Source organism: Ambystoma mexicanum, chromosome 1p, assembly GCF_040938575.1.
Source record: "Ambystoma mexicanum isolate Mex_15411 chromosome 1p, UKY_AmexF1_1, whole genome shotgun sequence".
Classification (NCBI taxonomy): Eukaryota; Metazoa; Chordata; class Amphibia; order Caudata; family Ambystomatidae; genus Ambystoma; species Ambystoma mexicanum.
Window position 1 is genome coordinate 336,327,498 of NC_090921.1, and position 20,336 is coordinate 336,347,833.

The 20,336-nt window shown below is 47.6% G+C and overlaps 1 protein-coding gene across 7 annotated transcripts in view; it reads right to left on the minus strand.

Annotated features, from left to right (window-relative positions):
* LOC138569831 (transducin-like enhancer protein 2) overlaps positions 1 to 20,336 on the minus strand; it is a 1,070,704-nt gene that overhangs the window by 292,999 nt on the left and 757,369 nt on the right. For all 7 annotated transcript variants that reach the window (XM_069648244.1, XM_069648230.1, XM_069648222.1 and 4 more), the window contains one exon: positions 12,815 to 12,963. In XM_069648244.1, coding sequence (XP_069504345.1) covers positions 12,815 to 12,963 — 149 coding nt within the window. The remainder of the gene's footprint in view (positions 1 to 12,814; positions 12,964 to 20,336) is intronic.

The window sequence follows — 20,336 nt, forward strand, 5'->3', positions numbered from 1 at the left end:
CAGCACCGATGGCAGTTCGCGATACACAAGATGGCCGTGTTGTGCGCCAATCACTGTTTGACGTTTTCTTCGGAACCACAGGGATGCTGATGGTTCTGTGTTAGTACTACACTGGGCACTGAGATCATGTGGACATGGACACAGGGTGTGTGGGGAGTTGGACACTGTGTGCTGTCATGAATTGAATAAACACACACGAAATTAACAAGGTCCAGTCATGATATGATTTTGAACACAACGGGTGTATTGGAAAATTAACAATATTGTTCTTCGTCCCTCCACCTCTCACAAGCCCTCCCCTCAACCCCACCTCCCAAATCCCCTGATAACCCTAACCCCAACACCCCAGACCTCCCCAAACACCCGAAATCCCTCAAACACCCCCAACACCCCAAACACCCCCAACACCACCTCCCACCTCACCCATTGTCATCCCACACACAATGTGCCAATCATGATTATCCCAAGGTGGCAGTTAGCACATGCAGGGTGGACCTGCTAGTTCTGGCCTCTCTTTGGGTCTGGGGGCAGCATGTCCGTGTGGCGTGCACTGCACCTGGTCATGCGCACAGGGCTTGCAGGAGTCGAGCTGGCAGGTGTGGTTGATGGGGTGGAGATGGATGGCTGTGCGACCGCCGGCGCAGGTTGTTGCTGCTGCATATGGTCTAGAATCCTGCCAAGGACCTGTGTAACCACAGCTAAACTGTCTTGGATGACAATGGTGTTGGAGTTCATGGCCATTATGGAAGCCGCATTTGCCTCCAGTATCTCAGGGTGGGTCTGTTCCCCCTCCGCCACATACTGCCGGACAAGTTCGATCATACTGTCCTGGCAGGCCTCAACCCTCGTCAGGCGGGCCTCCATGTTAGTGGAGGCTGTGGAGGTGGACGGTGCAGTGGCAGGGTGGCCCATTGCTGGACTGCCCTCTGATGTGGTAGACAGATGCAGACTCCCCAGTACAACGGCATGTTCCTGCATGGGGCATACTGGCGTGCCCTGTATGGAGTGCTGGGGTGTGGGCTGGGGGCTCGGGGTATGGGGACATACAACATGGATGTTGTTGTCGCTGTCTAGGAATTCCTCGGCGTGTACCTCCATGTCGCTGAGGGGGGCAGTGGCTGCTACCTCCCCTATGGAACTGGTGGCAGCAGACTGCGTTCCATCACCCTCTGCAAGAGTTGCTGACTCCATAGTGGCAGTGTCGTCAGCTGGTCTTGTATCCTCCTCTGCTGACTGGGCTGTACTGCTCACTGTGTTGCACTCAGGGCATTGGTGTTGCCCTGGAGGTAGAAGGTCCAGTGCCTTCTTGTCTGGCCCTGGATCCCTTTGAGAATGTCGTGTCCTTTGGGGCAGGGTCCTGGCCTTCGCTTTCTGCGTCTGTGCCTGTGGGGGAACAAGAGATGCAGGGCATCAGTGATGGTGTTACGTGCAAGATGCACGATTTGGTGCTTTTCAGTAGTTCATGTTTCATGCCTTGCATTCTTGTAGGTGTGACACAGAGGGTACTTTCAATGGGTGGGGGGGCCATACTGGCATACGCTGTGGACAGTCCGTTCAGGACTGATGTGTACTAGGTGGCATTCTGTCTTATTGCAGTTTGTGTGATGTGTGACATGTGATTGATCCCTGTGTGTTGGGTGTCTGTTGGTAATGGGATTGGCACGCAGCATGCATTTAATTGTGCCAGGGTTTGGGCCACCATCTGGACGTGGATCTGTATATGTGTGTATGATGGCCCATGCGTTGGCTTGGTTCACTTTCACATCTGTTGTGCTATGTCATGCTTTGGTTCTCTGGGGTTTGTGGAGACACTCCCCTCCATCTCCCGATGATGGCACACCTGTCTCCATTTCTCCAAAGCCCTCGATCGATTCCATGTTGATCATGGTGCTGCACGTCTCCTCCCATTGCATCAATTTGGTGGGTGAGTGGTTCCCACCGGCTGTAGCCATGGCCTCCCTGTGGTTGGCTGAAAGTATGTTGCGCACCTGGAGACGTAGATCGTCCCACCTTTTTTTGCAGCCCTTCACCGTGCGGGGGATGGTGCCAACCGCAGTCGCCTTCCGTGCCACCTCCTGCCATATTTGTTTTTTGCACAGTTGGGCTTTGGGTTTCAGGTTATTGGCAAAGACCTCATCGGCATGGCCTGCCTGCATGCCCGCCAGCATGTTCAGCTCCTCGTCCAAGAAGCGCTTCTTGCGCATGCGGGGATGGACTTTTGAGACATGATGGGTTGATTGGGCCTGTTCTCCACTCTGTACCATTGCTGTGTTAAGAGGATTGCAATGGATTGTGTTTTTTAAGATGGCCGCCGGCGCATTTCCCATTCCGGCGCGATGACGTTACTTCTGGGTCCGGTATTACGTACCCGGTATTTGCATGATGGTATTTGCGGGTCCCTTATTAAGGGGTTTCTCCTGGGCAGAGGCGGTATCGGAGGGTCCTGTGATGGCACTATCGAAGGTTTGGGGGGTCTTTAGCAGCATGCCGGTGCAGCCATTACCATCATGATCGTTCGCATGTGCTTGCGCGCTCGTTATCAGCCGCTATTTGCGGTGTCGAGGTTACACAGACGCGCTAATTACACCATGCCGATAATGACTGCGTTTTTCCCGCGATTCTCGTAATGAGGCCCCTAGTCTGCTTGGGGGCAGCATTCTATGCTCGTCCATCAATGTGTTATCTGCCCTATTTCCCGTTTCCTTCAGTAAGAGATCCTGTGATGCTCCCCATAGCCTTGTAACTGCCTTTCTCTCTCATCTGTCTATATAGATCCACAATGCTTTTCCCTATGCCTTCTGCCTCATGCTCGCCATTGTCTGTATTCTCAGTATCGCTTGCAGATCCCTGCAGGGCTGTTTTGGTCCTATCTCTTCCTCCCATCGCTATCAAGCTTCGATGGGCATCATACTCCTGTTAATAAGATTATCTATTTGGTCATCTCATTGTCCCCTACTCTTTATCATTTCTTCTTCCCTACTCCTCATCTCCCTGTTCTCTTCTTCCTCTTGCCTTCTTTGCAACCTATGTTCTTTCAATCTTTGGGTTTCTATTTCTTCATGTTTCTTCTCTTCTATTCTCTCTTTCTCTTTTTTCATACATTCTCTGTTCTTCCTTTCATTTCCTTTCCTTTTCCTTCTCTTCCTTATATGCCCTTTCTCGTTCCTTTTCCTTCTTTTCTGTCTTCCCTTTCTTCTCTTTCTTTAACATTGTCAATGCACTTTCCATTTAATTTAAGCAGTATCTGTACTCCCATCCACTTGTTTTGTACTATTGTCATTCCACTTGCTTTGTCCTTCTCTCTTTTTTGTCTTCTGGCTTCCTCTTCTATTTCTATCTGTCTGTCCTTTGTCTTATCACGCTCTTTATGTTCCTTGCGTGTGGACATATATTTGTGTTCCTTATTCTTCCATACTGTCTTTGTTATTATAAGCGTGAGGTGCATACTTTGGTTTTACATACCCCGCTGCTGCTTTTAATTCCTTTAGAGGATAGATCCCCTGTTTGTCTTCTATCGTACTATCATCTTTAGGAGGAGAAAGAGGAGCTGAGGGTGTCACGTCCTCCTATTAATACTGATTAAGCATCCATTCCTTGTCTGGTGTGTCTTCCATCTCACTCTGGTACATTTTCCAGAGTTCTAAAACAGCAAACCTTTTCTGTAGCTTATTTCCTGTGTATTTAGCATGCAAATATGTCATCATGTGTCGCAGCACTGCCTTTGATAAAGAGCCTTCTTGCAGCCACAGCATAAGTCTTTTATTAGTAGTGCCCTTCACTGGTTCTGCATGGTACTTTTTTATTTTATGTTTGTTGCGTGGTAATGTCTGGCGTAGATGTAAACGGGGAGTGTCCCCCATAATGAAAAGTCGTTTTTAACTGTCAGTACTTACCAGGTTTTTTATTCCCCTCGTTTATTATTTAATTAATCACATTTTCAACAATCACTTTGGCCAGCACCATCAATCCCCGACCATCTCCAGCAAATCAATTGCTCCAAAACATTTTCCAAATCGTATACAATAGCATCCATTTTACTCTTTGTTTATTGTTTTTATCAATTTGTAGTTTCATGTTATTATTTTTGATAATTTAATAATCTTTTTTATCCTATGTTTTTCCAAATATTATCCCTCCTAGATTTGATTGGCACCAATCGCTTGCTTTCATTTTTTATAATTTTTAAGCTTTCAACCTGTTATCACTATCAATACACTATCAATACAAAACAGGTCAATATATTTCTTACACTGATATTTTTCAAAATCCCCCAAAACGCTTTGTGCACACTTTTTTCTACAATCATCTTGTCTCATTTCCCTGATAGACCTGTCTCATCACTATTTTACTTCATTTAGGAGTGTGTCGCGCACCCTCCCTTGGCTGTAGCCGCAGGAATCCCTTAAATCAGTGGTATTCAAACTGTGGGTCGCGACCCCTAGGGGTCCGCGGGTGCATCCCAGGGGGGCCCTGAGAGCTCAGCATGAAAAAAGATTTTTTTTTGGGCAGGGGTGGCCCACATGGGCGGGCTGAAGCATGAAACTGTCTCAGGCAACAATGAAAAAGTGGCCCACAGTTGTAAATGGATATTCATTCCTTTAGTCACAGACTGGGCCTCATTACTACTATGGCGGACCAGTAACAACGGTGCTGGTAAGCTACCGGCACCGTTGCTACCGTTCCGCCATAGTAAGAGTTGTGCTCGTGGGTGCTTGACAGCCCCCGCCAGGTCTGACCTCAGCTCGTCGGATGCACCAGCACCGTTATTAACGGTGCCGGTGTATCCGAGCTCCCCATTCCCATTTGAGCCATATGGGGCTCAAATGGGAATGGGGATCTACCGGCACCTTCGAAAGGGCAAATATCATGTCCGCCTAACTCGGCATGACCTAGTAATTGCCCATTCGCGGGTGCCAGACCCGGATGCAACTCCAGTGGCAGCCGTGCCGGTTTTACCGGCACAGCTACCGCCAGAGTAGTTATGAAGCCCACTGTTTCAATAGTACCCAAAGGGGTGCTTTGTGTTAAAATGTAAGTAAATTGTGATATATTCAGCAACAATGGTCAACATTACTAACTGCATAGTTAAGTAACTCATCAAAATGGTCCACATTGGCCAAAATGGTGGCCCATTTTGATTGGCCCAAACTAGCATTTTACATTTTTGGTACAGGCATTGCCCTATAGGCCTGTCCGAGCCTGGCGGCTCATCCATAATGGCAAGAGGCGCCCACCCAGTGGCCCCTCACCCATTATGGAGGAGCTAAGGAGCCAGCCCAGTGAAACAGTGAGCACTCCCTCAGCTGCTTTATCCAGCTAATGGAGTGCTCCTGGGCTGGCTGAACTGTCAAAGGGAAACCCTGTTTCCCTTTGACAGTTCAGTTTAGTTCCCCAGCCGCACATGCTCACTGAGCCATGCAAGTGCTGGGGCGTTTTGCTTCGCCAGCATTGCATAGCTCATTGGAAATGCTGGCTGGGGCACTGCATGTCTGTATGTCCGAGGGGGAGCTCCTGCGCCTCCTCGCACATACGGACAGAGCAGCTGGAGCAGGCCGTTTCAGCACCCACACACAGGCCAATGCAGAAGGTACGTTTATGTTCATTGTTTTTATTTAAACATGTGTATGGATGCGTTATGAGTGAGTGTATGGTGATGGATGCTCATGTGAATGATAGAGTGATTGCTGTATGAATGTGCAGCGCCTTGCATATACACATAATCATGTTCATTGTGTTAGGACCAGTGGGGCCCAGGGGACAGGGATGGTATCTTTTTACCGGACATCTATCATTCAAAACCCTCTGCCTTGTCCACAAGGCTTTCTGGGGCCTGGGTCCAAAATACCTTCAGCTATTCCTCCGCAAATACCTCCCCTCTCGAGCTCTTCACTCCTCTACCTCCAACTCCCTCAGGGTCAGTCGTTTATCAAAGAAACAAGCTGGGGGTAGATCTCCGTCTTCGGCTGGGGCCTCCCTCTGGAACAGCGCCCTGCCACTCTAAAACTTGAGGAGAACCATCTTTCTTCCTGCACTTATCAGACCTACCCTGTCTGCTGCCTTAAACGTAGCACTTGCAAATTGCTGGCTGCACTACCACTGTTTGTTGCCTTTATTATTTATTTATTGTTATTTATCTGTTTCTCCTCTGCTTCGCACTTTCCACTTCTCCCCCCTTCCATGCACTTTTCCCCTCACACTTGCGCGTTCTCAATGTCACTGGGCCTAGTAAGATCGCTGTTTTATTCTCCTCTGTTCCCCTCCCTTGCCTTGTCACGCTCTGAAACACTTGTGTACGAGCGCGATAGAAATAAAATATCAATGCCTGCCCCCTGGACTCCCAGCAACAATTGCAAACTGTTTGGCTATTTACCCATTTTTTGTTAAAAGTATGCTCTACAATGCAACATTTTAACCTATTATTTAAAAAAAAAATCACAGGGGGAAACCCCCCCGAACCTCCCCTTAATGCCCCTCCACTTAAAAAAGATTCACCAGCCGCCACTGGCCCTCAGACTGTGTTGGGAACGGGATGGGGGAGCCGAGGGACTATGGTGGGAGCACAATGGGCGGGAACCATGGGATAGTGATGGGAGCAGAGTGGGGAGAGCCCTGGGTGTGTGATGGGGTGGGGAGAGACCAGCGACTGGATAGGAGTTGGATGAGGGAGCCCAGCGACTTTGATGGGAGCAGGTGACGGCGCGCAATATATACTGTCCATTTGGCATTTCTGGGGGTCCCGACCTGCCCAAATTTTGCTCAGGGGGGCCCTGGCCAAAAAAGTTTGAAGACCACTGCCTTAAATAATGCTATGTTCCGGAGTATGGTGCAGTCCCTTCTACTTCAATGAGGACAGGTATTGAGGTAAATGTCATTTTCCTAAAAAATCCTGTTACGTTGCCTTGCATGCAATACGGCCCCTCCCCTTTCATTTGCCACTTTCAATTTTTCTACTTACATCCGTTAGTCAGCAGTCTCGGGAGGATAGCTCAGGGGAAAACTGCTCGCCTTGGAAGCAAGAGGAACAACACAGGTTTGTTTCCCGGGTCTGCGCTTAGAAACCTCTTGGTATTAAGCTCATTATAACTAACCGATCATATCATATCATATAGCTCAAGGCCTTCGGTATTGACTCTTCCCCAATCGACCAGTTTGCCTACAGTCCACGGGCGCCTCTGGGGTTCGGACAGAAATGTCTTCAAAGGGGCCCCTGCCAACCGTCTTGGGTCACACGTGTTACAGTGCTACTCTCCACAGTAAACTCTGCGGTCTTTCCGCTAATGGTGGAAGACGTCGAGCATCCGAGGGTCTGGATCATGAACCATCCACACTGCCACCAAATGTGCAGTAGCACTTTTTGGGAGTATCATAATTACCATAATGAACAATCTTGGACAAAGCAAACCGGACAGACTGAAAGAATATGGCAAAGTACTACTTTTTTTATCAATTCAATAAAGTAGGGCAATCTGGCGAACAACGAATTGTAGTTCACACACTCTCAGTTATATTACAGATACACAAATGCTTTATAACTCAAAATGCATCAGCTATGATGTCTTCTTACGTGGCAAATAATAAAACCTATTGGGCAGGGGGATTGGTTAGGAGAACATGTCTACTTATAAAACCTATAAGTGCCAGTAACTATTGGCTGCCCCTTGTCTGGTGGGAAAACCTTAAATTTCCCTCCAACTACATATAATACAGATTATAGCAACTTAACAGTAGCGGATTGGCTCATGCAACATTATATGCTCATCATCACAGAGCCACTCATCATAGGTTGGCATACTCTCCCAACCTTGAACACTCAGCTCACTAGCAGCACATACGCAAAATGAAACTCAGGTTCAGTATACAACGTCAGACCACTGCCCACTTGTCCAATTCGTTTTATCATCTCTCAGCAGCCAAGGCTTTTCCTTTGTACCTGCTGGATGTTATGATATGATAGGTTATTTATAACAGCCTTAATAGTCAGAGGTTTCTAAGCGAGGACCCTGGGATCGAACCTGTTTTCCTCCGTGTTGTCTTGATTCTGCGAGCACGTTGCCACTGAGCTATTCTCCCGAGACTGTTCTCTTCTCTGGTACATTAAGGGGAGTTGATGTACATCGTTATCTTCGGCCAGGGCTTATGAATATGCCTTGTTTTCTGATCTTGCACCACGTGTGAAGAGACCACGATTTGTCAATTTAGCCTTTTATTTAGTGCTATTTGATTCAATCATTTTAAGTGTCAATACCCTCTACGGCCTCTAGAGATTTGGTTGTTCTGCCTCACACAGGCTTTTCTGCATCTTTAATTGACAATGCTTGGCATCCGCAAAGGTTCACTCATTTACTTAATCTAAGAGAAATATGTCCTGCGTACATTGCTTATCCTTAGTAACTCCCTTTGTACCCTTCAGTAGCTTCTCACTGCAACATCCTTGATCTCTGGCCAGAAGCTATTCTTCGTTCATGCACACATTTGTATTTCAAGCCTCTATCGTTTCTGCAGCTCTGGTCTCTCTCCTTTGAGCTCTTCGTATTCTATCAGTGAGAGCTGGCGTCCCTTTTTCTAACATGGCCGCTCTATCCATTTTATGTTTTCTACTGCAGCAAGCTTCTATATATTTAATCAACCTTGCGTTTCTGCATATATACACTTGTTATTCAGCTGATTACATATCCTCTTTGCATGAATGGTTTAATCTTACTTGTACGCATGTTACTTTGTTTCTTCAGTTATATCTTCATTCTTTAAGAATTCTCAAATCGTTTCAGTGCGTCATTGTATCTTCCCCTTATCACTTTGCACCCGTCAGGGTTTCCTTACAGCTCTTCAATATTCAGTGGCACCTGCAAATCTCCTGCCACCAGTGCGAGGGTACATTCGGTATGGATGTCTGAGTGAGTAACGTCTTTCATACACTCAATGCAGTATTGGGGTATTGGGATGATACCTGGTCTCATGCACAGTGTCTTCCTGTTTTCATCCAGTATGATAAAAGTGATAGGGCGTAGCCTATCAGTGATTTACACGTCTGCTCCTCTACAGCCTTCAATAGCAAAACCCGAATACTGTGTTCCTAACTTTGTTCTTGCTTGTGAAGACCCAAAAATGAGGAACTCAGTCTTTGTGCCATTAAGCATAGCCAATTAGATGACATTCAGTTTTGAATGGCCTCATATGTTCGACAGATCGTATCCATATATTTAGCATAATTCCCACTCAGCTCAATTATAAGCATCGTCGGCATAGTTGGTGAACAGAATTCCCATTTTCTCAAGTAGAACGCACAAGGAGAGAATGCAAACGGTGAAGAGTGCCGGCTAGAGGCATGCACCCTTGGGCACACCACTTGTTATTGGTGCGGATTCTAATTCCACATCCTCCCAGCAGATTTTCTATTTTCTATTTTCCAGGAAGGATTTGATCCACATAATAGCTTCTCCAGAACGGTGTCCTATATCCGAAAGGGTTGCAATAACCCTCTCATGATCCACAAAGTCGAAGGCTGCTGATAAATCCAATAGCATCAGCAGCCCTGCCTAACACGTGTCTACAATGTTCAACAATGAGTTTGCAGGTCTAGAAAGGCACTCTGAGTGCCATGGTTAGACCTGAAACCCCATTGCCTAGAATGTAAAATATTGGCTTTCTCTAAATGTCCCTGAAACTGTATAGTAGCAATTTTATCAGCTATTTAAAAAAGAAACTGGACATTGTTAACAGTCTCAGGTTGCAGTATTCATTGGAATCTTGACCAGGTTTTTAAATTAACGGAGTGACCACCACATTTTTTATATTATCCGGTACAGTATTATGAGAAAAAGTGGCATAAACAAAACGTGTGAGGAACAGGGCATGCAGTTCAACATTATTCAAGATAATCATATAGGGCATGGTGTCGCCCAAGCATGTTGGTGGGCGCATCTTCCCAAGCATAAAATTGATCCACTAAATAACAACCTGAGTCACTTTAGCATTCATTTTGCGATGTGCTGATTCAATCTTATCTGCAAAAGCCTGCTGAACCTCAGTGCAGTTGTCTTTTGTGGTAATAAATTAGTCCAGTGTTACATGAGGTTTCTCTAATTTCCTTAAAATCTCCAAAAGTCTTTTTATATCATTACCTGATTTCTCAATTTGTGTTTTAAAAACGTGTTTTTGTCTCATGCATCTCGCTTCTATATAATTTGTCCAAGGATTTGCAGGTGGTTCTGTTTTCTTCTGTTCTGCCTTTTTCCCAAATACGTTCAGGGCTCCTCTTTTCCCGTTTCCTATTGGTTAAAGCAGAGGTATACCAATTCTGGTTATTGGATCTTTCCCTGATTTTCTTAGATTTCATCAGAGCAACTTGCTCTAATAAATCATACATGAATTTATCATAGTTTGCCGCTAACATATGTGGGGACTCAGTATCGGAAGTAGAATCCATCAAGCAGGTCATACATCTAAATCACCTTTGTGAATTGTATTAAAGTTCCTACTAGTAAAATGTTTTAACTCATTCTTTTTCTGAGAACTTGGTGGGTAACCATACACAAGGCCTTACTACCAAGGGAACTTCCAGGTGGCTTAACTGGAAATTCTTGGTCGCCACTCAATCTAGTACACTACACTTGCTGTGAGTCGGTTCTTTGCTGTGAATATCAATGTCCATGTTCAGAAGTGATTGTTCTAAAAGTGTAGCTTCTGCATCCAAGACATTACTGAACCATCTACTAAAATCTCCCAAAACGATGGTTGAGCTGTAAGGTTTATTCAAGGAGGCTAAAATATTAGTTGCTTCTTCACAAAAAGTGGGTATCTCACTGGGTGGGCGATTTGCCAAAACTATGTAAATACATTGATTAGAATGTACATCCCTCACAGGCAATTTGAGCCTGGAAGAGACCAAGCTCTTGTGTAGCTAAAATAGCGACCCCCCTCCTGGTTTTGCCCATAAAATGTATAGCCCTCAGGTGTGGCTGAATCAATATTCGGACCACTAGAGTCCTATAACCATGTTTCTGTAATACACATAAAATCCACCTGATTGTCCGTAATGTAATCACAAATATTGGTGGCATGTTCCTCCATAGACCGAGTATTGAGTAGTGAGATCTTTAAGGTTTCATTTCTCATCACTACTTTGCTTGTGCTAGTACTTAGAGATGTTTTTTTCGGCTGGTATATTACACACCTGAGCGTCCTCTAGCAATACACTGTTAGTGGTAATTTCCTTTGTCTGCTTATTTCCACCTTAGATACATCAACTTCCTTAATTGTTCTATACCCCGCATAATCCCCAGGAGTGACCATTCTCCATGGCTGGCTCCGGACATAACAATTTCCCTGCCCTTGATTCACATATAGTATTGCCGCAGTCTAATTCTCTGAATTACAATACTATTGCTCTCCGCGCCAAATTCTGCGCTGCCAGAAATGTACTTATTACCCACGTCCACTTACAGCAATCTCCCTACTCCTCCAAAGACGTCAATGGGCTCTCACCCATCAAAACACTGTATTTCACTTGCCTTGGAGACTGAATAGGTTGACGAAATGGCGATATCCAATGATAGGAGATCTACAAAGAGGGGGGCAGCATTGTAACAAAGCTTTATTTATTGCTAAGTGGCCCCATGACATGCCTGACACCTCCATCCAGTCCTGGCCTTTTAGACAAGGGCAGCTTGCATTCTCAGACTTGTATTTACTTTCCCATCCTACTTACCAACTATATATGGTGCTTTTGAAGCAGAGACATATTTTTCCTCACATTTCCATAACTATCGAACTATAGGTACCAGAATACAAAGGAAACTGAATCTGGACCTGACTGCTCACATTCTGTAACCTGTGTATACGTAACTATGTAAGCCTTTCCTTGTCGTTGCGCCCTTTTAGTCACGAGTCTGGTGCGCTTAACAAATGAATAAACAAACAAACAAACAAACATGTAACATTGGGCAGCGTCAGGTGTCTGCCATATTTGAATGTCAAACTGCAGAGTACAATTGGACTGATGGTGTGTGCATCAGTTTAATGTTTTATTATTTTCATTTGTAAGACGCTACACACAACATTCGCTTCGTAGCACCTAGAGATCCAGTGCAGATATTCAGCTGTCCTTCGTGTGAGGTGTGAGTGATTCACCCTCTGCTGTGTGTTTACCTGCATTCTGGTTTTCGTAGTTTTGCTTTTCAATTAGAAAGGGCTGCAAGTGACAGTTGCAAGCAAAGGAGGGAGGCCTGGCGGTCCTATTCACATGTTATGCTGAAAGGACAGTACAGTCTGCTGCAGGTCGGTTATATTATCTGTTAAGGTTGCTTTCTTTTTTCATTATTTGGAACAAGCAGGCGCAATGTTTTGCAATATGTCGATAAAATGTGCAGCGTTGCAAAAAGTATGCTTCTTTGCTTGGCAAACAAGTGGGCAGCTTTGTAGATATTTAAATGTATTCAACGGACTTCTTCTTTCACAAATTAACCAATCATCTACTATGGGCTACTGTTGGGACCTGGTTTTAAAATGCATATGGCCTATCACAGTTAGCAGTTGGAATTTGGCATATGAAAGGGTCACCAAAGAGAGACGTGCCACCAAGACCCATTTACCATTAATTGCTCTCTGCTGTGGAAGCTGCACCCGATAATGGAGTTGTACATCAAAGCTCACCGAATGAACCCGGGCGTTAAGCCTATTCATGACCATCTGATCCAAGCTCCACCTTCAGACCCGACAACACCCTCCAAATCTGGCAACTGGGTAAACATTGGTGGGGTGTCCCGCCACCCACCCCCCTCCTGAAGTAGCGTTAAGGTGGACAGGGCAGACTCACCATTGGGGATCTCGCATACACCACTTGTGGAGACAGATGGAGGCTCATGTAGCTCGCGGACACAGGGAGTTCACCATTAATGCCGCCGTGAGGCACCATGCCGAAGGGGGACGGGAAACCAGCGGACACAGTCAGAGGACTCCGGAGGCCTGGAAAAGACAGAGCATCATGGAAAAGAGCTATAACGCACAACAGGCGCGCTCCCTGCTCAGAGGCCGCGCGGAGGCGTAGCCAGGATTCTCTAACAAGGAGTGCGCTGCTGAGTGGGTGGGTATTTACAGAGTTTGGGTAGGCCTTGCCCGCTCAGACACTACCCTGTCGAAGCGTGCACAGAAACATTTCAGGTATCAGCTCATGCCTGTTCCCCAGTCTGCAAAAGGTTTCCCTGCTCAGGGTTATTCTGGCGTCCCTCAGGTGCCATTATCCACAGACGCACCAACTCCCAGAGCTGTGTAGACCTGAGAAAACGGGGAAGCAACAGAGGAGAGGTGGACAGAAAGACAGTGATGTGAAGAGAAGGAGACCTGGGGCAGAAAGAGACAGAGAGCAAGAAGATTGACAAGCACCCACTGTGTGAGCTCTGCTGAAGGCTTGGCCCTATGTATATTGCGTGCCCAGCTCCTCATGTGTTCACAACATTACACAAGCTCCCCTGGAAGAAGCCTTATTAATACAAGACTAAGACCCTCATTATGAGTCTGCCGGTTACCCGCTGGTGCTAGTGGCTAGTTACTGGGAGACTCGCCGTACCGTTCCCGCCACCTGATATCCCGGTAATACCGGGAAATTACGGGCAGCAAAGGAATGGTAAGTTCCCATTCCCACAAAGTCCCACAGGAATGGGAACCCTGAAGCACCTGCACCATTAGTAACGGTGACGGTGCTTCAGTGAAAAATCTGCCGGCAGGGGCCAGAACTACCAGCAGGTCAGGCCTGCGGGTAGTTCAAAGCCCCTGCCGGCAGACTTGTAGCTTTCTGGTTGGGAAAACGTGCCGTAACCGCTGTTACCGGCACTTTTTTCCAGACCAGAAAACATGTAATGAGGACCTAAGACCTGCCTCCTGGCTAAGCTACAATACACCCCGCAGGTCAGTGTTTTCAGTAGGAGAAATTCAGAGGAGGATCTCTAAAAAAGTGGTGTGACCTACATTTTGGGGTGGCTTTAAGGGAGGACTGCCTATCCCACACAATATTTCATGAATCCCAGCAAACATGCATTTTGGGTCTCTCAGCATGCTCTCACATGGTTTTGTTTTCATCCAGTCTGCACATTATAAATTCACCTCTCTGGCTCTCTTTGTGAAAAACTGCTGTTTATAAATAAATCACCTAGACGAAAGGAAAGGTGGACAAATGGCACCAATGTGGGTTACTGACTGATTTGCATCAAATGAAAGAACCTTTTTGGAACATAAGAATGACCACAGATTTTTATATATGACAATTCCTGTGATAATAATTCAAACATGCAACTGTTCTATGTGCGTAATGCACACTGGACCTGCTGCTCTTTACATTTGCGACAACCCTAACAGTAAAATGTCTGCAACCAGCGAGCATATATACTCATTCAGACAGCTTCAGCTTTCAGGTGGGAGGTTCGAGCTGACCTGCAGATAATGACATCTCATTTTGCTACATGCATTCCTTTCACTTTTTGTAAATTGATTGCTCTGTCTTTGGAATTCTCAACAAGTGTGAGTCTCCTGAAGCACGTTTCCAACTCCTGATGCCAACACAGGAGAACTCGCCTCAGGTGCTTATTAATGTGGCCCAGAGGAAGCCCTCACTGGAAGGCAGGTTTTGGAGACGGCTAGCCCCGGCCCACTTAAAGCCCTGCTGTAGGTGGCAGCCACTTTGGGAGCGTGTCTACATGCCTTCTGTAACAAAGTAAACCCAAAGAATCCTTTACGTTGAATGTGTCACACTGTGCCTCTACTGCCCTGCCAAAGTGTAACCCACAAGGCACAGCCAGGGCATGAGAAACCATTTCGGACATAATGCCCACAGCATGAGGCTGGAGAAAAACTCTGCTAAGCAAGCATTTACTCTAAACTTGCTTCCCAGCACCAAACCCCTACTCACGCTTTGTAAGGCAACATTATGCCATGTGGCCCGCCCATGCCCAATATGCTGCGATCACTGAAAAGGGCCACGCCGCCATGCAGTTCAATGGGATGTTAGTTGTCTGTGTCTGAGGCTGCTATTCTCTACTGCTACCTTGTAAACTAGGCTCTGTTATGAACTGCAAGGATTCCTGTGACTCACCTCATCACAAAATACCTGATAATGCTTACTATCTCATGCTTTCATTCTTTCCATACCTCCATTAGAGGGCTATCTCAAATGCCATGCCAGACTTTGCTGTGATAAAGTGATGGGGTGATAGACATAGGGACTGAAGCAAGTCTAGTGGCTGACGTGGTCTCCCTTTACTCTATTACCGAAGATTTGCAACTCTATCTGTGGCTATCAGCTAACTCTCAGCCTCCCCCCCTAACCATAGCCCACCCAACTCTATAATAGCAGCCTCTCCCTACACTAGTCACTTAACAATGCTCCTACATCTCTCTCTCTCTCGCTCTCTCTCTCTCACACACACACACACACCCTCCCCCCTTACCAGGAAGGCAACAATAAAATACAGCCTTTTGCAGAGCGGAACTAGTAACAACCTGTGTTATGCTCCCACTAACTCATAGCTGCACCTTTTACATGCAGATGGCAAAAGCAGGGCTGTAGCAACACCCAGACGCACAGCATATTGTGGAGTCTGCCAAAGGTCTACCAGGATAACACAATGTTAAGGAGACAGGAAAACGAGTTGGATGTTGCGTGATCTGGGCATATTGGTGGGATGTTTGGTCCCCTGGCACCAACTAACCAGGAGTACATTGCCCATCTGTGTCATGTTGCTGTAATCCTGTCGGCCGCAGGCCAGACCGACCCGGGCATGGAGGACTCTCCCCGGCATCCTCTGAGTCAACATTTAGGCCAGACAGAAAATGAGATTTGCTGGTGCTTAACAGTAGTAGGTGAGATAGCCTTAAAGATATGAAAAATGGCCTAGCTAGCATTCAGGACATTGTGCCACCACCTTGAAACTCCTGGAGCATGCATCACCGCATAGGATGCTTGAAGAACATGGACCTCCTTGCCTAGCAGATGCAGTCTTGCTTGTGGTGCCATTGCGGGGCTAAAGATTGTTTGTTCAGGATGGAACACCCCCAGGCAAAGTGGGGGATCCATGGAGATTGGAGTCAAGGTCCACTTCCTGGCTGGGCATCAAAGTAGCCATTCCCTCGAGACAAGTGGATTCAGGATCATTCAAAAGGGGGTTCTTGAGGAGACCATCAGGATCAAAAGGGGTTCTTGAGGAGACCATCAGGATCAAAAGGGGTTCTTGAGGAGACCATCAGGATCATTCCCTGCTTTTAAGAGCTGTGGACTGAAGGCACTGTGTTCAGAAAGCAGTGGGATCTTGTCATTGGTACCACTGCATTAACTTTACGCCTCCATTTTGTCAACGGGCAGTGGCACTTATATACATTCTAAGTGCTGTTAATTGCTGAATACTATATTGTTAAAATTGAACTTGTGGGAAAATAACTCAGCAAAAGATTGTGTGGCACTCCTAATCCCTGCCAGAAACTAGTGAGGCATTGCTAAACTAATGTGAGGAAGGCACACCCTACTGGGCCTACATTAGTGTCTGTGAATTACTGGAGCTTCTCCACATATTTAGGGTGACTCCTGGCATGTCCTAAAGGTTGAGGACCCATCAATGAATGCTGCCGACGACCAAGTCCTCCAGACGTGCCGTGAGCTGCAAAGTCTTCGCAACCAGACATCTGATTGGGAGAAACCAGTAGTAGGCATGTGTCCTGCTCTGACATTCAGAAGCAACTTATAGTCAATCAGGTGGACATGTTGATCACATTCACCAATCAACCAGTGTATCCTGTCAACCAGTTTACGAAGACCTGATTGGCCCAATTATAAGTTGGGAGTCAGTCAGGTGACCAAGTACCCAAATTATACTCTTTAATGTGCTATGTATGCAATAAGGAGTGGCATATCTATTTAATTAAAGGGGACACCCACATTTTTACCCTCATTTATTTCCCGTACATAATGTAAGGGGGTGCAGCTGCAGGCTGCTATAGCCCTTCATACACCTTTCCTAGCTAAAGCTGCAGGAGATGCATTTAGGACTCAAGCTGCATACTGATTGTAGTGTTTTGGGCACCCAGCTCTTCCTACAACCCTCTCATACCTTAGCAGTCAGGGTATTGCTCTTGTCTCCATGCCGTCTTACCTTGCAAAAGGTTTATTCTCCATCTCTTGAAACTCAAGCGCGGATCCCACCCATCTCCTAATGCGAGTCCCTGAAGATGTCGTCAAGATGTCGTGAAGGCCCTCTACTCTCAACGCTTTACACATCCTATCACCTTCTGTGGCACCTCCTACCATAAGACCCAGATCACCATGCACGTTCCTCGGTTCACCCCTGACCTTTCCTCTTGAATCTCAAATGTTCTTTCGCTCATCTGCCATTCTGACGCTCAAGTCCTCTAAGACCAAATCATCCAACTTCCTGCCAGTCTTGCCGCGCCTCTGCTCCCTCCTCGACACTTTCACCCTGACTGTCTTATGCCACTCACAGGTCTCATGATCTTGGGTTCCTCTTCAACAATGATCTCAAGCACCAACCATGAATCACCTCCACTGTGACTGCCCCCAGGGTTAACCTCTTAGGGATCAGCAACATCTTCCCTTTCCGGATCTATGTGAGAATGTCCCCAGGAAAATGGAGTCATTCAATACAATCAATGCAAAGTGTCAAAATATTGCCAGTAATAAGGTCGTCCAAAAAGCTATTTTTAAATGCACAAAAGTGCAAGGCTGTAACCCCAACTATGACCCAAACCTATCCTTCCCCTGACTCTAATTACAACCCTTATTCAACCCTGAACTCTTACATAACACCAACCCTTCAGTGTGCTACAGCATTTTATTTGCATGTTACTCAATACAAAATCATTGGAAAATAAACCGTGAACCTAACTCCAACCCCATCACCAGCTCACGACAAATTACATAAACTTTGCCCCAATCCAAACCGTTCTTGTAATACTAACATTAGCCTAACTGCAACTATACCACTTACCCTCATGTTTACTTTACCCTAACCGTTATCCTACATCAACATCACCAGCCCTCTCCAACCTTCCTATCCTTTTCTTTAACCTAAATCATTACTCTTTTAGTCCTAGCCTTTCCATGACCCATAACCCACACTTACTGTGACACTTACAGGCCGATTCATGTAGTTCCTCTCAAAAGTGTCGCACGCGGCTGGCGCACAGCGTGCCCGTGCGAATGTCTGCGCCAGCCGCGTGCGATAAAATCAATTTCCGTGCACAGCGTATTCATGGATTCTCGCCTCCAAAAGCAGACGTGGCGCAGAGTGGCGCAGCGACCCTGCAGCAGCGCCAGTTACGCCCCCAAGAACGCCCTTGCGCAAGGAAAAGCCATCAAGATCGCAAAACCATCGCAAAGGGCTGTGCCAACCCTGTACCAGTTTACCGGACTGGCAAACAGCAAACGCAAAGCGGGGAACGCTTATTACGGGTTTCGGGAACATGCGTGCGCGAGAAGTTTCACACGCGATCTGGCCGGGGGGAGCGTGTGCGTGTATTTCAGGGGTGCGCGAGATGTTTCACACGCGATTGGGCTGCGTGTGGGTATTACAGGGGTGCGCGTGAAGTTTTACATGCGATCTGGCCTGGGGGAGCGTGTGCGTGTATTTCAGGGGTGCGCGTGAAGTTCCACACGCGATTGGCCAGGGTGCGTGTATTTCAGGGGTGCGCGAGAAGTTCCACACGCGATTGGCCTGGGCGCGTGTATTTCAGGGGTGTGCAAGAAGTTCCACACGCGATTGGCCTGGGCGCGTGTATTTCAGAGGTGCGCGAGAAGTTCCACACGCGATTGCCCTGGGCGCGTGTATTTCAGGGGTGTGCGAGAAGTTCCACACGCGATTGGCCTGGGCGCGTGTATTTCAGGGGTGCGCGAGAAGTTCCACACGCGATCTGGCCTGGGGGAGCGTGTGCGTGTATTTCAGAGGTGCGTGAGAAGTTCCACACGCGATCTGGCCTGGGGGAGCGTGTGCATGTATATCAGAGGTGCGCGGGAAGTTTCACACGCGATTGGGCTGCGTGCATGTATTTCAGGGGTGCGCAGGAAGTTTCAGATGCGATTGGGCTGCGTGCGGGTATTTCAGGGGTGCGCGGGAAGTTTCACACGCGATTGGGCTGCGTGCGGGTATTTCAGGGGTGCGCGCGAAGTTTCACACGCGATTGGGCTGCGTGCGGGTATTTCAGGGGTGCGCGCGAAGTTTTACACGCGATCTGGCCTGGGGGAGCGTGTGCGCGTATTTCAGGGGTGCGCGGAAAGTTTTACACGCGATTTCAGCAGGGTACGTGTATTTCAGGGGTGCCGGGGAGTCCTACATGTGATGTGCCAGTGTGGGTCCTCCCAGGTGTTCCCTGTACACCCTCCACGGCCCCTGCAGGCAGCCCACACCACAGGGGACTACCCTGCATCCCTGGTCATGTCCCGCAGGCAGCCCACCCAACATGGGCATGCCCCCCAGCAAAGGCACAGGTCTCCTTGCACTAATGATCACCAACTCATGTCCCCTTGCACCCACACCCCCAGAATTGTGGGGCACCTGCCAGCAGGCCCCCACTCATGTCCCACTCATGTCCCCTTGCACCCCCAACCCCCAGCATTGCGGGGCACCTGCCAGCAGGCCTCCACTCATGTCCCACTCATGTCCCCTTGCACCCCCACCCCCCAGCATTGCGGGGCACCTGTGTCAAGCTGGGATGTACGTGAAGACTGCGTACCTGTTTTCTTTGATGTGGATCTTGTTGGGGCCGCCAGGCTGTAGCCAGCTGAATGACGAGTGTGTGACTCGGGGAACCCGCCTCTCCACCACCCAAATGGTACAGGGTGGAGGATGGACAGACTCCCAGCGTCACGGAAGGCACTCTCCTGATTAACGTGACGTGGGACTGTGCAAGCACAGACAGGAGAGGCAGCAGTCAGGTTGAAGATTCGGAACAAGGTGAAGTCCAAGGTGAACGCGGGATCACACCAAACAAAGACAAGTCGGGGCACCAATCCGCAGGAAGACACTTTCAGGCGAACTTCAGGTAGCTGGTTTGGAGATGGCTGACTAGCCCGATGGTCTGTAGATCCAAAAAGGACGAGGCACCAGGCAGGACCAGACAGGAAAAGGGGAACCAGATAGGGAAGGGAAACCAACAAGGGAGAGCCCAAGGAATAGGGAAAAAGATAAAGGCCCAATTGGTCCCAGGAGAGTCAGAGGGGAAACTGGAGCCAAGGGAACCCAGGGCGAGAACAAGGAACCCAGGCGACTGGAGGTCAAGTAGGGCAAGTGGGACCAAAGAGACCCTTGGGCAAAACTGGGCACCCAGGCAGGCAGAAGGCAAGC